At 36.4% G+C, this 16,951-nt stretch overlaps 1 protein-coding gene and 1 long non-coding RNA gene across 2 annotated transcripts; both read right to left on the bottom strand.

The window, feature by feature from the left end:
• Positions 1-11,581: 11,581 nt before the first annotated feature.
• Positions 11,582-12,763, bottom strand: LOC116120081 (WAT1-related protein At4g15540-like). Its single transcript, XM_031406020.1, has 4 exons — positions 12,566-12,763; positions 12,305-12,463; positions 12,050-12,201; positions 11,582-11,785 (listed from the first exon to the last, which is right to left on the bottom strand). The coding sequence occupies exons 1-4, from the start codon at positions 12,740-12,742 to the stop codon at positions 11,632-11,634; spliced, it is 642 nt and encodes a 213-aa protein (XP_031261880.1). The 5' UTR covers positions 12,743-12,763; the 3' UTR covers positions 11,582-11,631.
• A 515-nt stretch (positions 12,764-13,278) lies between these two features.
• On the bottom strand, positions 13,279-13,767 carry LOC116120083. Its single transcript, XR_004126489.1, has 3 exons — positions 13,542-13,767; positions 13,389-13,454; positions 13,279-13,312 (listed from the first exon to the last, which is right to left on the bottom strand). It is a non-coding gene; the product is annotated as an uncharacterized LOC116120083 (long non-coding RNA).
• Between the last annotated feature and the right edge of the window lie 3,184 nt (positions 13,768-16,951).

Raw genomic sequence — 16,951 nt, 5'->3', positions numbered from 1 at the left:
ACATGCATGTCTTGTTTACATGCTTCCAATCAACATTTTCCGCCACCTCTTCATGGTTCTTTCATTGGCAAGGGAAAACTATCATTCGGACAAGCTTTGTTGAGGTTAATTAAGTCAACATAGGTTCGCCACTTGCCATTAGGCTTCTTTACCAAGACCGGATTTGCAACCCAACTCGGGTAAAGTGCTTCTCAAATGGACCCATTCGAAAGGAGCTTATCTACCTCTATTTTCAAGGAAGCACAGCGTTCAGGGTCAATTGCTCTTCTCTTCTGGCGAACTGGCTTGACCGCACTGTCAATATTTAGCGCATGACATATGACATTCGGGCTGATCCTAATCATGCAGCATGAGTCCATGCGAACATGTCGACATTCTCTCCGAGGAAGCTTGTCAGGTCTTTGGCGAGCTAAGGGTTGAGATTACTCCCGATTCTCAACACTCGGGTTGGCTCATTATTATCAATTGATACCTCAGATAAATCCCCGATTGGCCCACTGTGAGGGCACTCTTGGATGCGAGGATCCATGTTATCCTCTATTGGGTCGGGCTGTGGCTTGATCTACTGATCGCCATTGCCTGTTCGAGGATACTAACTGGCATTCTTCTTCCCTTGCATGCCATCTGTACTGCTCTTATGTAGCAGTTGCGAGATTCACGTTGAGATCTGTTTAGTTTCGTTATCCCCATCGGGGTGGGAAACTTCATTTCCAGATGGTAGATAGAGGTGACTGCCTTGAAATTTCTTAGTAGAGGTCGTCCCAAAATTCCATTGAAGGCGGACGGACAATCTACCACAAAAAATTCTGTTATTTTGGTCACTTCGTTAGTTTCTCCCAACGTGACCAAGAGCGAGATCGTTCCTTTAGGAATCAGATGATCCCCGGTAAAACCATAAAGAGGGATGGAGGTAGGCTTCAAGTCTGCCTCGTCCAATTGCATTTTCTCAAAAGCTCGCTGAAATAGGATATTCACGGCTCTTCCATTGTCCACCAACATCATGTGGACTTTGCACCAGCCTATTTCAAGCGTGATGACGAGAGCATCCTCATGGAGATTATGCAATCACACTACGTCTTTCTCATAGAAGGTGATCTCCTCCTCCTTGTGAACTTTAGCGGGACTCACGGGATCATAACGGGCTTCATGAGCATACCTCTCTTGGGCACCTCAAGAATTCCCCACGAGGTGCTGTCTTCCGAAGATGATCCCTGCACAATAGAGTCCCTTGCGACCATAGCGCTTCTTCCCTGGTTCCTCTTGATCCTTCTCCTGAACGGGAGTCGGGCTATAAACATATTCTTTGAAGTGCCCCTGCTTAATGAGGTCTTCGATTGCCTGCTTGAGAGGCCGACACTCATCGGTGTGATGCCCATTATCCCTATGATAGTGGCAGTACTTTTTGTTGTTTCTGGTTGAGAGGGGGATTCTTCATGGGCTTTGGCTCTCCGAACAAGATGGCCTCCTCTGACTTATCCAGAATGGCTGATAATGAGGCATTTAGAGGAGTGTATTGATTCTTGTTGCGATCGCGACGAGGAACTAGGGCATAAGATTTCTTGGGCTCAAACTGCTGCTTCTTTCCTTTCCACTGATCGTCATTAGCCTATATGCGATCTGTCCTCCTTCTATTCTCCCCCCGATTAGGAACACTGTTCGAGGGACCGGGGTTGTGGCGATTAAGAGTGGCCACGTTATTTTCAATTCGGAGGTATTTTTCAGTGAGGTTGTAGAAGCGAGTGAGGGCAACATCATCCTCGGATTGCAGCTCCTTCCATAAATCTGTCTGTGGGTGAACTCCCACGATAATGAGAGTCCGAACGAACTCTTCGGGAGTATGAGCCACTTTGTGGAGTTCCCTGTAGAATCTGTCTATGTAAGATTGGAGGGATTCATCACTCTCCTGCCATATGTTGCTCAAGTAGCTCAACGACATTGAGAACTTCTTGTTCGCCTGGAAGTGTCTTAGAAACGATGAGCTCATTTAAGGCCATGAGCTGACTGATCCTACGGGAAGCGACCTGAACCAGGGCTTGGCATGTGTAGTCAAGGTTACTGCTAAGCAACGACATTTGGTTAAGTCGAAGACTTGATAGAGTTCCATGAGGTCGTTGAACTCGTACATGTGATCCTACGGGTTTGAATTTCCATCGAATACCCGCATGTCAGGCAATCTGAATCTCGATGAGAGAGGAGTAGCTAAAAATACTGGAGAAAGGGGATTTCCCGCATGACGATGGTTGAGGTCGTCATTTCGACGATATTGGGAATCTCCCCACCTTGCACTTTTGTGGGAGTGCCCATGCGATGTGACGTGGGATGACTCATGCTGTGACATGTCACCAAGTCGTAATGCCACCGGTATTCTACCTGTTGCGTGACTGGTGTTCGCTGCTCCCTAGGAGCCCTCTGGTTCGCTGTTCACCACTTGCTTTCCCCTTCTTTGGCACACTGCAGTGCGCGGGGTAAGGGCTTTTGCCCTTTTCCGTGCTTTCGCGTGACTTACAGGCGTTTTTGGCGATGGCACCGCTTCATTGGATTCTGGTGGCACGACTTGATCCAAAGGGTCCAACCTTTGACTAACCGTTTGGAGAGTATTATGGAACCTCTCCAAGTAACTCATTACGGCTGGGTCGAGCCGCAAGCTTGAAGGAATATCTGCCATGATACTCTATTGGACTGGCGGCACTCCAGGAGAAGTGTACTCCTATACTTGGGGGATTTCCTCATTGTCATAGTCGGTTCGCTTATGTTCGAAACCGTGGGCCATTTGCTGATTGGTAGGACCGATTAGTCAGAGATTTCTAATGAAGAGCAGATACTAAATCAAGCCACTCCTTCTAGCGCCAAACTGTTGATGTTTGATTTTGCCACCAACTACTCGCACGTGTAAAGTGCTAAGCGGACTTAGAAATCACACGTGATAAGGAAACATGAAATGAGACAATGAATGGGAAGCGATATTTAAAGTGGTTCGGATGCTCAAAAGTGAATCCTATGTCCACTGCTATTGCATTAATAGATGAGTAAGATCAGGTTGCGTGTGGCGAGCTGGGTTACAATCTAGAGGGAATACAGAAAGAAAGAGAGAGAGAGAGAGAGAGAGAGAAAGTGTGTGAGCTATTTTAGACTAAGATTAGCTAATCCCGTAAATGAGAGGGGTGTCCTCTATTTATAGTGGGAGAGTTCAAGGTAATGATTACGAGTCTGCAAGTGGATAGGTGCCATGCAAGTCCTTCCTTGCATCCCATTGGTTATCTGCACGAAAAATATCCTCAAATTGTGTAGGGCTTGGGCAGGTGGATAATCCCTGGCCACTCGCAAGCCTGACATTCACCTGCTGCACTGAGGAGAACCATACTTCTTTCGTCACTACATGACGTGGCATCGCCTGGATGACATAAGACCTTCCTGAATCTTGATAGGCTCTTACTGATGAGAGTCTATGTCAGCCCTAACTTTTCAGGTGTAACAATGTTGATTCTGAATAAATTTAGTTTAAGTTGTGTTGGAAACTTAGTTTATGCAATCATGTTAAATTTAACCTAGAAACCAAGCTCTAAATTTTGTTACAAGATTTTGCAATTCACACACACAAATTCAATTGTGTGAGAGAAACTTTGTTTCTTCTTGATGAGCAAGAGAAGAAAGGTATTGAAATTGAATGGCCCACATCCGGAAATAGTGTCAGAAGGAGAAAGAAGAAAGAAGAAAGAAGATAAGAGAAAGATAAGAGAAAAAAAGAATTAGGGATTTTGTTTTTCAACTTTATATAAGGGTGAATTGACATAATTGCCCTTTAATTGTTTTATGAAATTATTGTTCTATCCTTCTGTTGTTAAAAATAACAGAAAAATTAGATGGATGGGTGGAAAACTGTTGTTTTGAAACCTTTCGGGTGGGAACTTGTCATTAGGCCAAACCTTGGGTGGGAACTTGTCGTTCGCCCTAAAAAAAAAAAAAGAAAACCTTGTTATAGTGATACCCAATGCCTCTGTTTCTTTCTTAGCTATTTATAGTTCATGTATCATAGTAGCTCTAGCTCATCCCCAATTTTTAGTTTAAACAATAATCAAGAAAACAAAGACAGCACAAAAGTTTTATGATATTCATAAGGACACCTAGAAATTATTTTGCAGCCACACTTTTTCTTGGGCTTTACCATTATATTTTATGCTTCCATCACTCTGTTTTCCAGGAGTGGGGTTTTACTAGAGGATTGTAATACTTTCTCTCTCTAGCTAGCTAGTATACTCGTAATATAACAGTAAAACTCACCAAAAATATATAAGAAAATATACATGTAGATGAGTATAAAATAATGGGCCCATAACTAATTTTTCTTTATATACAAAATCTTTACATAATGTGATAAAGTCATAAAATATCAACTCGACAGTGTTGCCAAACCCTTCCTCTTCTTGACGTTCCAAGTAACCGCAATCTCAACTGCTACCTGCAAAAACATTGAAAACAACGGGGTGAGCACTAATTGCTTAGTAAATAAACCCGCTATGTTACCCTTCTCTCTCCGTTGCTTAAATTCTGAATTTCTTTCCTTACATCACACTTCTCTATTCTTCTCTGTTCTTTCTCTATTCTTTCTCTATTTCTAAATTTCTCACTACTCATGATAGTAGGCATGGTATCATGCATAGGTATCATGCAAATGCACAAATGCAAAGGATGTGCATTTTCTTTTCTGTTTTTCTATTTTTCTTATTCTGTTTTCTGCTTCTTTTCTCTGTATTTCTTTCTATGCTTTCTTTCTTTCTGTTCTTTCTTTCTTTCTTTCTATTCTTTCTTTCTTTCTTTCTTTCTTTCTATTCTTTCTTTTCTTTTCTATTATTTCTTTTCTTTCTTTCTTGCCGATCGGACTTGGTTGAGGCATGGATTCGGAACCCTGGCCGTGTGAGTGTATTCTCTAATTCTGGGTACAGTCCTCATCCACATGCACTTCTAACGGACTATACAATTCTTCTTTCTGATTCTGAGGCCGCTCACTAAAGGCGGCATGCATACGGGGCTATGTCACTCACGGGTTCCCCATCGCAACAACCTTCTCTTCTTTTATCTTTTTACACTTCTTTAAATAAAAATTCAGATTTGAACTTCTTTAATAATTCTCATTTCTTTCTATTTGTTCTTTAACTTTAATGTTCATTAATGCTCTTTAATGCTTTTATGAGAATGTATGCATGTAGATGGGCTCATGCTTATTATTCTTTCAAATTCACATGTTTGGATGCAATAATGCAATATGGAATGTTAACATGTCAATCTCTACCATCTACAAACTCATCTCAATATAACAAATAATCATACTCATACATGCATTTCTCTTTGACATTTCATCAAACAATTTATATGCACACATCAACTCTAATTTGGTTACACTTCCACCTCTTTTCTAAGCCACCAAAATTTGGAATAAAATTCACCAACATTAACTCAAACCTGTCCAGGATTCACACTCCATAAATTCCACTCCAATTCTTCCATAATTCATCCAAACTCTCATCAAACATTAAGTACACAAACACTACTTCTCATAAATAAATTCTAACCATCATTCAACATCCATTCCATCAACAATTCTTCATATATAAGCACATACATGCATAAAAGAAATTCTCTACACAATATTACTCCAATCATAACTAGGGTTGGATTTACTTATCTTAGATGTGAGCAAACCAACACTTTAGTAGTCTTCCTTGATCCAACTCTCTTTCTCTTAAATCCTATGAACACAAATCATAAGAATTCAACACTTTAAAAATTATATCTCACATCTTGGTGCAAGATCTTACATAAGGATGCTTGGGATTGAAATTCCACTAAAAATAAACCATGATCTATGAATTTCCTTGAAAAAGGATTGAAGAAATTTGAGAGAGCTTGGGTAGAAGGTGGCGTGAATGGAGGAGAAGAAATGGCTAGGGTTTAATTCTTTAACTCTTAATATAACAAAATATTACTTATAGTTTCCCATTTTACCCTTACACTTTCTATGAAATTCCATCTATGTCCCTTAGTCAATTATCATAATGCTCTCATTTTTATTAACTTCTCCATGTTATTCTACTTCTTTTCACTCCCCATTTTTTCAACTAATTATGAGTGAAAATATCATTTTACCCCTAATGAAATTTAAGGCATTTTCTTCACACTTGTTCAAGATAACTTTAACAAAATTCAACTAAGGGTATTAGGGCATAAGTAAAGCTACGTACCTTGATGTGGGCGTTACAATTCCCCCTTCCCCCCCCCACAAGAATTTGGTCCTGGAAATTCAAACGAACAACTCAGGATGGCGGTTCCGCATATCTTGCTCTACCTCCCATGTTGCTTCTTCTACCTTATGATTCCTCCATAGGACTTTTATGAGTGGAATACTTTTGTTTCAGAGCTCTTTAATCTTTTTGTCTAAGAGATTCTCTTCTAAGTCCACTTCTTCTACTTTTAGTATATGGGAGGGATCACTGACATATCTCCAAAGCATCGAAACATGGAACACATTGTGCACCCTATCCATATTAGGTGGTAGCGCCAACTTATAAGCTACCTTTCCAACTCGTTGCAACACTTCAAAAGGGCCAATGTATCTAGGTGCTAACTTTCCTTTACCGCCAAAACGTATGACCCGCTTGTAGGGGGAAACTTTAATCAAGAAATCAAAATCTGAAAATTTTAATAAGTAAATTAAAAAATGAAAAAAGAATGTAAACAACGGAAAAAGTTGAAACAAAAAATCTAAATTTTTAAATAAAAAATTCTGAATAGTTTCAACCATTATATAATAAAATAATCTCAAAAAAAATAACTTAAGAAATGTGAAAAATAAAAAAAGTACAAAAATAGTAGGGATATTATCACGGGAAATTATTTTATTATTTCATACCCTATTCCCAAAATAACTTTTTGTTTTATTATCTAGGAACTACTATTATATTTTATTTAATTACTTTTAGACCCCTTAAGTTTATTAATTTAATTAAACACCCCCAAAAAAAAGTTTAAAAATTAACAAAAACACCCCCACCCACCGATAGTTGCCAGATTCCAGTAACCACAGTCGGTGGTAGCCGGAATCTATCACAATGGTGTACAAACGACTAGAACTGGCTGGTAATTCACTAGATCTGGCCGTCAACGACGGCTATATCTTTGGCCGTTGCTGACGACCAGATCTGGCCTTTTTCGACTATTGACGGCCAGATCTATTTATAGATCAGCCGGAAAAGGCCAGATCGATGCACGATCGGCCAAATCCGATCGGTCTGCATTGTAACGCCAGATTTCGACCAGATTCCGACGGTGGTGGCCGGAATCTGGCACTATGAGTGGGTGGGGGTGTTTTTGTCATTTTATAAAAATTTTATATATTGGGGTGTTTAGTTAAATTTGCAAACCTAGGGGTTTTTTTTGTTAGTTTTTAAATTTTACCTCGTAATAATCACTCTACTCAACTATCCAATACTATCTCTAAAATTCTATCCAAAATAACAAACCAAACGGACCCTATTATTCAACCCTATTTCCAATATTTGCAAGCTTTATCTCTTCCATTTTTATTTTTTTTATATCAAAAGTTGTGTTAATTTTCTTTTCAATTTAACTCTATACTCATAATTTTTTATTTATTTATTTTTCTTCAAAAAATCAATTTTGGAGCTTTATTTTGTTCGAATATTATGTTTAATGCTATGTAATTTAAAAATTGTTAATTATACCTCTCATTTTTCACACTAAATAAAAGTTATCTCTTGTCATAAAAGTGTTTTTACACTAGTACTAGTGAACACATATTCTCTATTTTCATTTTTACTACTGTTTTTAGAAAACAATAATGAACTCATTTTCAAATTCTAAAAATACAAAATTAAATTTCTGATTTTCATTTTCGAATTCATTTTTTAAAACAAAAGCGTAAAAATTAAAAAATGTAAATGATTGGTCGAACAATTTTTGATTTTCTAGAGGCATATTGTGTGATTTTATTGAGATCTTGAGTGATCAAAAGATATTATCTTATTAACATCTTTGAAAAAGAAAATCATTGCAGGAAAAAATTAGGCTGGAGGCAAGGGGCATCAGTTACCAATAGGACTTATAAGGGGTATCTGTAATTTTTACCCTGAAGTAAAAAAGTTCGATAAAAAGGTTTAGGATTTTTACATGGTTGAATTTTTTTGAAATGATAGTAGGGATATTTAGTTATGTTTGCCCAGTATAAAATATTGCTTTATTCAATAAGAATGCCTTAAAAAAAGCGGACATTTATAAAAACTTCAAATTTGACAGATTTTTTTTTTTTTTTTTTTTTTTTTTTTTTTTTTTTTTTTAATCAAAGTGTTTCTGTATAGCTTACGTATACCTTAACTAATCTTCAAGGTCCTAAGTTGTAAGTCTCTCTATACTACCTCTATTGGGCCTAGAAACCTTGACTCAAAAGCTTATGAAACTTTTTTTACTCTTTTACCATCAGGTCATTCAATGGTGGTTTTGACATGATTATTATATATGTAGAGGAAAATCTTGTTATACTAGCCAATGTAAATTATCCAACGCCTCTATTTCTTTCTTAGCTGTTCATATTTCATGTATCAAATAGCCATCCCCCTTTTTTAGTTAAACAATAATCAAGAAAACAAAGACAGCTCAAAAGTTTATAATATTCATAAGGACACCGAGAAGTTATTTTGCAGCTAAATAAATCACACTTTTACTTGGCTTTAGCATTATATTTATGCTTCCATCACTCTGTTTTCCAGGAGAGGGGCTTTACAAGAAGATGACTTAAGGCTATTGATTCCTTCCTTTTCAACCACCTTTTCCTCTTCGGCTTGGCCCCAAATCACTGCATAGAACCCAACAGCAATGATAGCGATCCCACAACACGCACATAAATAAAACTCCATCCCTTTAAATCAAACCTTCTGAGAAATATCATATTCATCTCAGAAACATACCTTCCAAGGTGAAGAGTTTCCCCAAGAAAGTTACCGCCATTACAACTGCGATGATTATCGAAAGCGCTTAAACATGGAAACATAAGACAGGTCCCTTCTTCCGACGTGCCCATGTTGGCACAACACCTAGAATTGCTATGCAAAAAATTGCCTAGATATGAAACACCAGATGCAAGTTATTACAATATTGAGAAAACTGATAATGAGGACAATTCTACAATTCTTAAGATGTACACAACTCTTTTCTATACTTACCGAATACGCAATAGCCATCAACTCCACGTCTGGTTTTAATTTCCAAGCGTTTGGTTTTCGCTCTACAATTAGAGCAAATATGGCAGATTGAAAGGTCACAAAAGTGCAACTAAAATGTTACCATCAGCTCCTCAGGGTACATCCTATAAGAGAGGTCTGGATATGAAGAGAAAGAGTTTCAGGTCAAAAAATTGCCGTTATTTAGAGCATGAAAGCTATTCAGGTCAAAAGATTGTTCTGATATACATACATTACCAAAAAAACATAATATAGTGACAGGGAAAGCTACCAGCTGCCAGAGAAACCTCCAATCACCACATTTTTTTTTGTTGTGATAGAAATTCAGTATGTAAATTGCCCAGAGATGAAGTAATTGCAATTGCTGGGCCCTTGTACAAAGTCGCAGTTAATGCCCCAGTAATTGATACCACAGAACCATAGACTTGGCTAGACTACTTTGAACTCTCAAGTCTAGCTTTTCCATTCTAAGATCATAATAAGCTTTTAGATAAAACTATAAAGTTGGCAATAAATTTCATAGGATCTCTACAGAATTCACAGAAGCAATGTCCTTGTATTAAAGTAATTCAATTCTAACTTCTTTCTAGTTACAAGACTGAACCTATAAGTACTTTCTTGATTCCAGCTGAATCAAAGGACTACTCAGATTCAACATGGTGTTAGAAAGCTCTTTTAACATATATATCCTAACTGATAATTTCGCTAGCTCTGAATCAAAATTAAAAAAAAATATAAAATACAAATAAACTCACCTGGAAATTATGCTATAGAATGAATGCAAAAGCTGCGGTGAGATCAGCAATTACTGCTCCCAAAACTGGTGAGCTATATCGTATACCTGCAAAAGAACATATCTGCAGACAAGATCTACAAACCCACCAAAATTTAACCCAAGAAATTTCACCACTAGCACACTTTTCCTATCTCAATTGAGTATAAAAAAATAAATAAAAGGTACCCGATCATCAAGAAAAAAGATTCTGCAAATGATTGATGCTGTGAGTGACGGCAGCCTCTTTTCCTGTAGAGTAAAGAAAATAAAGTCTTGCTATTTTTTTGAATCAATTAGTGTTAGTGAGTGAGAATGTACCTGTATAGATGAAAGTAGGAAGAAGGATAAAGGTGGTTCCAAAACCAGTAGAGTAAACCATAGACATAGTTACCCATGCCTTTGTTCATAGCCGCTTTGGTAAGAGTAACCAAGCCCACGGCCAAGCACTCCATTACCACCACACTGCCGTTACTCCAACGCCCACATCTTCTATCTCCCTTCCTTCTTTGCAGAATTCTACGTTTTGTTTTCACTTCTTATACACAGACTCATTCAGTTGCTAAATAGAGTAAGGTACATATGTTCAAACGTCTTCTTTGCCATTTGTGTTGAGGAGATCAATTGTTTAATAGTGAATTATGCATCCACCAAATACTAATGCAAAAAAATCTTATTTCTGCTCTTTGCTTGAGTCAAGTTGTTCTGTCTGTTTATGATTTATGACTAGTTTTTCCGAGCTCTCTGAATAAATAGTTGAAAGTTTGTTGTGAGTGTGACTACGTATCTTATAATCTAACCAACTAACCGGGTCCTTTCAAATGAAAATATTAACATGTGTTACATGATATGATAATAGATTATAAAATATAGAGTAAAGGATGTATTCCCACATGAGGTTAAGCAAAATCCCAAGTTGATATCTCTGGTTGCATTTATTCTAAATTCTCACTCTTAAACTAATATCGTTAGTGATTGTTGGAGGTGATAAAAAACGGTGAGTGAAGTTAGCAAATGAAGGTATGGATTTTATATAGAGATTGTGAGATTGTGCGAAATCCAACGATGGTCTCGAAAGTGAATTTGTATTTCGGAATTAGTCGAAAAAGCTAAAATGAGACTATTTTCTGTCAAAGAAAACTCTGACACATTTTAGCGTGCTAATGTACGTCACACTACAATAAAAAGTTAAGATTTGTTAAAATAAAAGAAACGACATTACTTTAAAGATGCAACTAAAGGTATCTACTTGAGATTTAAACTCAGGTGGGAATATGTCGTTGGCTCTAAAATACACATGTTTTTTTGCTCTAAGAATATATACCCTTGAACAAACAAACAAACAAGTTAATATCCAGCACAAATTAAATTAACTCCTAATATATGCGGAACATTTTTATCAAGCGTATCTGCTTCTTTCCTAGCTATACAGATACCTTAGTCACAAGACGTCATCTGCCAGTTTTAAGTTAATTAAACAACTATCTCAATAAAGATGACAATAATTTCTGAACAAAAGTTTATTATATAAGTTTACGTACTTTCTTGATTGTATTGACCTAGAAATTATTGTGCAACGAAATAATCTGTCATTAGGTCTATGCGAAACTGTTATGCTTCCATGCTTCTGTTTTGAAGGAGAGGGATTTTGGGTGAAGAGGGCTTCAAGCTGTCCATTCCTTCGTAATCAGCCATCTTTTCTTCTCGGGTTTGGCCCCAAATCACAGAATAAAACCCAAAAGCAATAATAACTGTTCCGACAACACTGCACAGAAATAAAGGTTGAACCATTTTATAGTTTAGAACATGACTGAACCAAGAGGAACTGTAGTATAGTTATTATCATTCAACTATATATGAAGGAACCATGTGATGGCAAATAGAAATGATTCTTGAAGTTGGTTGCAGTCGAGTGCATGTGGTTTAGCTAATTCAAAGAAGTTCATGATAATAAACACTAAAAGAATAAATGTAGTCTCGAGTTGTATAATTACACAACCATATGAAAATATCAGGTAGAGAGCTGCACCTTCCAACATAAAGAGTGTCTCCAAGAAAAGTAACTCCCATTACCATTGCAATGACTATTCCAAGTGGTTTAAACATGGAAACATAGACAGGTCCCTTCTTGTGACATGCCCATGTGTGAACAAGAGTTCGAAGTGCTACAGCAAAAACTGCCTAGATATCAAATAGCAGATCAAGTTATTAAAATATTTAAAATAACTACAACAGCACCATAATTCTTAGAAATTAAAAACCATAAATTAATCTCTACACTTACAGAGTACAGGATGGCCATCAACTCCATGCCTGGCTTTAGTCTCCAAGCATTTGGGTCACCCTCTAAAATTAGAGCGAGTATAGCAGATTGAAGGGTCACAAAGACACAACAAATGAATGTTACCATCAGCTCTTCAGGGTAGTCCTTAACAATGGAGGTCTGGAAATGCAAAAAGAGTTCTTGTTCAGTTCAGAATTATGATGGGTAACATGTGTCTAGCGGTGCCTGACAGCTACTCTGCATGTTTCTGATCAATATTACCTGAACGATGTACAATAGCGACAGGGAAAAGCTACCAGCTGTAAGGAGAAGACCTCCAATCAACCAATTTGTATGCGCCAACAAAATTTCATCGCGTAAATTGTATGGAGATGAAGTAGTTACAACTTCTGGGCCCTTAAATAAAGTCACAGTTAATGCCCCCGCAATAGATACCATGGTGCCAATAGATTTGGCTAGACTGCTTTGAAGTCTCAAGTTTAGCTTTTCCATTCTGAAGGCACACCACAAGATCATAATGAACTTTCAGATAAAACAATAAGAGTTCAATGGATTTCAAAAAAACAAAGTAATAGTTTGAAGATTCATTCATAAATCTCCCTCATTGCCAAATTGTTCGAGAATGTTATCTAGGATTGATGAAAAACAAAGGATCTCCAGAGAAATCACATACATTATTGTTCAATTATAAGTAATTCTAGCTCTATCTTCTTACTCAACAGAAAACCAAACCTAAAATTTACTTCACTTTCTCATAAGATAAACAAAACGTAAAATTTACTTCAGTTGCAGTCAAACTAAAAAGGACTTTGTCAAATTCTAAGTTTGAAAATTCTTTTGGCGGAAATATCCAAAATGGGAGCCCGGAAACGATAAAACAGAGAAGAAACTGACCTGGAAATTATGGCAAGTATGAATGTGAATGCAGGGGTGAGATTAGTAATGGCAGAGGACAAAGTTGGAGAGCTAAACCTTATCCCTGTAATCATAAAAGTCTGCACACAACAACTACAAACCCACCAAATAAACTAAAGAAGTGGGAAAATTTTCTTGCAATTGATCTTAATTGATTAAGAAAAGGTACCCAATTAGCCCAAGAAGAAAGATTCTAGAAACGATGGAGACAGTGAGTAGAGGGCGACTTCTTTTCCTGTAGTGTAAAAGAAAATACGAAGCTCTATCAATCTCGGTAGAACTTTGTTGAATAAATGAGTGGTAGTGGGAGTGAATTAGTTACCTGTAATAGAGAAGAGAAGATGGAAGGAGAATAAAAGAAGCTGCAAAGGCATTAGTGTAGACAATAAACACAAAATCACTCATGCCTTTGTTAATGGCAGCTTTAGTAAGAGTACTTAACCCCACTTCCAAGAACTCCACTGCCACCATCACCGTAGTTACACCGACACCTAACATTCTCTCTGGCAGTCTAGCTTGCTTATTACAGTTGAAAACAGAGCACAAGAAAAGCTTCGGGGAAAGGAGGAAAAAAAGAGTGTTTGGCTGAAGAATTACTCAATTGAGTATATTTGTATTTGTGTGTGTAAACCAGTACAAATATATCTTCTGTACAGATGATTCTCAAAGAAAAAGAATAACAAACTCTACCACTAATCTCTGTACAAAATAATTCAACAGGACCACGTACGCTTCTTTTCGTTGGCATAAAAGAATAAGAGTAAGAAAATCAATTCAATAAATTTAAAACAAAAAAACAGTGAATTTGTGTCTTGTGACACAAGTTTGATGTTTATTCATTGTTGGTTTGCTATTATACAAAAATGACATATATTACGTCGTAATTTAAGGGTGGTTAAGGGTTCATAATAATATCCTAACTTTTGAAAACACAAAATATTTTTTTAGAAAAGTTTTTTTTTTTTTTTAGATGATCGATGATGTTCAGATCAATTTATCACATTTCAACTAATTTTTTTGGATTCTAAAACTACTGATAAATAAGAATTTTAATAACTATTTTTATTAGTATCCGAAAAAAGATTCGAATTCAAAACCTTTTAAATAATACACTTTAAGAGTTTTTAAAAAATCATTCAATCATCTTGAGATAGTTGGTTAATTTTTTTTTTTTTTTTTTTTTTAATGATTACAAAGCGTTGCCAATTCATATACTCAATAATAAAAATGGGCCATTTTCTGGAAAAGAAGTTCAACATTATTTATAGATAGAGCAGTAGCATGACCATGACGCTTCTGACTTCTTCCAATTTTCTGCAAATGGGACCAAAGCAAATGAATTGATGTACAATGAGACACAAAAGATGAATGCAGTAGCATGCGTAATCCCTTACGTCACATGAATTCTTTCATCTTCAATCACCATCAAAACCAAACCCACTTTGAATATATCTCTAATTTCTTTACATCATCATCAATTTTATTTTCACCTCTCTGTTTATCTCATGTGAAAGACAACGACGCTTCTGATAAACTCATCAATTGCAGCAAAACGAATAGTCAAACTCTTATTGATTTTACTGTTGCACTTATTCACGTGGGTAACCGAAAGGTACGATCATTATCTTTATCTGTTTGGTTGTAATGAAAGAAAGCTGAGGAAAGAAATTGGAAAACAATGGCGATAGAATTTAAGGTGGGTCTGACTCCTCGTTTAATAAAGTCCTATTGATTAGAAGAATTATCCTCTTTTATAAACTAGTAAATTTGAGCATGCTTAGTCGATGTGAGACTCCAATACTTCCTCTCATGGTCAAACCCATACGTTTAGTCATACCTGTTGATGGAGATAGTTGTTAGCTCTAACTCTTCACCCGCTGGTCAAGCACTCAGCTCAACTGAACCTGGGCTCTGATACCATGATAGAATTTGAGGTGGGTCTGACTCCTTACCCAATAAGGCTGAGTGCTTGACTAGGGGGTGAAGAGTTAGAGCCAGCAACTACCTCCATCAACAGGCATGACCCAACATATGGGCTTGACCGTGTTAAATCTTAATTGCACGGAGCTCCTTGTCGTTAATTTTGTCCTATTTAAAACAAGGTTTTTCATGGTGTAATTAATAATGGTTGACACTCAGACACCATTGTTATTAGTATCCTATGATATGCGATATGTATCATACGATATGATTCGATACGGGTCGTCAACGATACGTATCAAAGAATGTATCATAAACCTTTCGATACGTTGATATGTATTTTATAATACGATACGTATCGGTTCATATCTTTAAAAATATCAATATAAATTTATACGACTTTATTATTTTGGGTCAAAGGCCCAAAAAAAATTTCAAGACGGGTTGAAATAGATCGGTTGGATTCAGGTCACCCAACCCAGTTCACTAAAACCCATCTAAATTTATCCATTTTGCATGGAGAAAGTGAAGAGAAATATATATTACCCATTTTGCATGATAATAATAACACAAGTGGAGATATATATATTGACATTGATCTTGGAAATGATATGAATGATTGAGAGGAAATGATTTAGATTCTTAATTCTGTGATTAATTTTGATTATGTAATACCATAATAATATCACAAAATTCGTTAATTAATCTTAGGAATGATATTAATTTTTAGAAAAAATTTATTGTTTTATTTATTATTATTATTTTTTTACAAAGGAGTATCCTACGATACGATACGCGATTAAAAAAATTAGGTTTTCGATATATGATACGTGATTTGACAACCATGCTCGATATATGATACGTGATTTGACAACCATGCTCGACACTGTCTACTACTATTAATGAGGTTTGAGTATTAATCCTTATCACTCTTATCTGTGCTATTCATTGTTATACAAATCAAATTTATCCTTGACCGGTCCAAGCAGAGGCGGACCTAGGATTTTTGCCCCGAAGGCCTCTGCAATTCCACCACTACTTGTCAAATAATTAGTGAAAACTTAAAAAAATTACCAAACCTTAAACAAAGAAAATAATACAATATCAAGAATTTGAAAAAAAAGAATATAATAACATAATACTTTCCTACTTGAATAAATCTATAAAAAACAAAATTTTGAATAAATGTCAACAGAAACTTAAATCAAGTCAACGTTGCGTTGACTTTTAATATGAATTAATTAAAAAAAAAAAAAGAATTTTCTTGATATAAATATAGATAATAACTCAAATTTCTTTAATAATTTTGAGCTGTTGAACAGTGACGTTTGAAATGTAGGAAAATTATGAGTAAAGGGTGAAAAATACCGTCCCTTAAAATATAGTTAAAGTTTTAATTTGTTGGTCTAGATATTAGTAATTTTTTAAAAAATATGAGGGAGGGGCCGGATCCGCCCCTTACTCCAAGAGCCAGTCCCGTTTGATACTGTGTTATCCTTGACATTTGTTGATTTATGTAGAACGCTCCACATTATCACTACTTTCGTTCCCAATGCTCCCTTCTTCCCCGAAGGCACATTGAATTTTCAGGAGAGTAGAGCTGCCTGAAAGGAAGACCGAGAGAATAAATAAAAAATGGGTGTTATGCCATGTGAGAATCCTATCTCCTTCTCATGGAGGTTATGAGGAGAACCTTATATTGACTATTGAAGTTTCGGCATATTGAAGCCCACAATAGAAGCAAATTGAAGCCTTGTTGCATCTGGATTTGGGCTTCAGCCTGCAAAATCATTTGCTGTAAAGTCTTTGGGC

The sequence above is a fragment of the Pistacia vera genome, unplaced genomic scaffold (assembly GCF_008641045.1).
Source record: "Pistacia vera cultivar Batoury unplaced genomic scaffold, PisVer_v2 Contig922, whole genome shotgun sequence".
Taxonomy (NCBI): Eukaryota; Viridiplantae; Streptophyta; class Magnoliopsida; order Sapindales; family Anacardiaceae; genus Pistacia; species Pistacia vera.
The sequence above is the reverse complement of the archived record's forward strand: the minus strand, read 5'-3'. Positions and strand labels throughout refer to the sequence as shown.

Coding starts and splice junctions, on each gene's coding strand:
- LOC116120081 (XM_031406020.1), bottom strand. CDS start 12,742: ATGGTATCTATTGCGGGGGCATTAACTGTGACTTTATTTAAGGGCCCA. Junction 12,464..12,565: donor CGCTATTGTACATCGTTCAG/GTAATATTGATC, acceptor TTGCATTTCCAG/ACCTCCATTGTTAAGGACTA. Junction 12,202..12,304: donor TGATGGCCATCCTGTACTCT/GTAAGTGTAGAG, acceptor TTTGATATCTAG/GCAGTTTTTGCTGTAGCACT.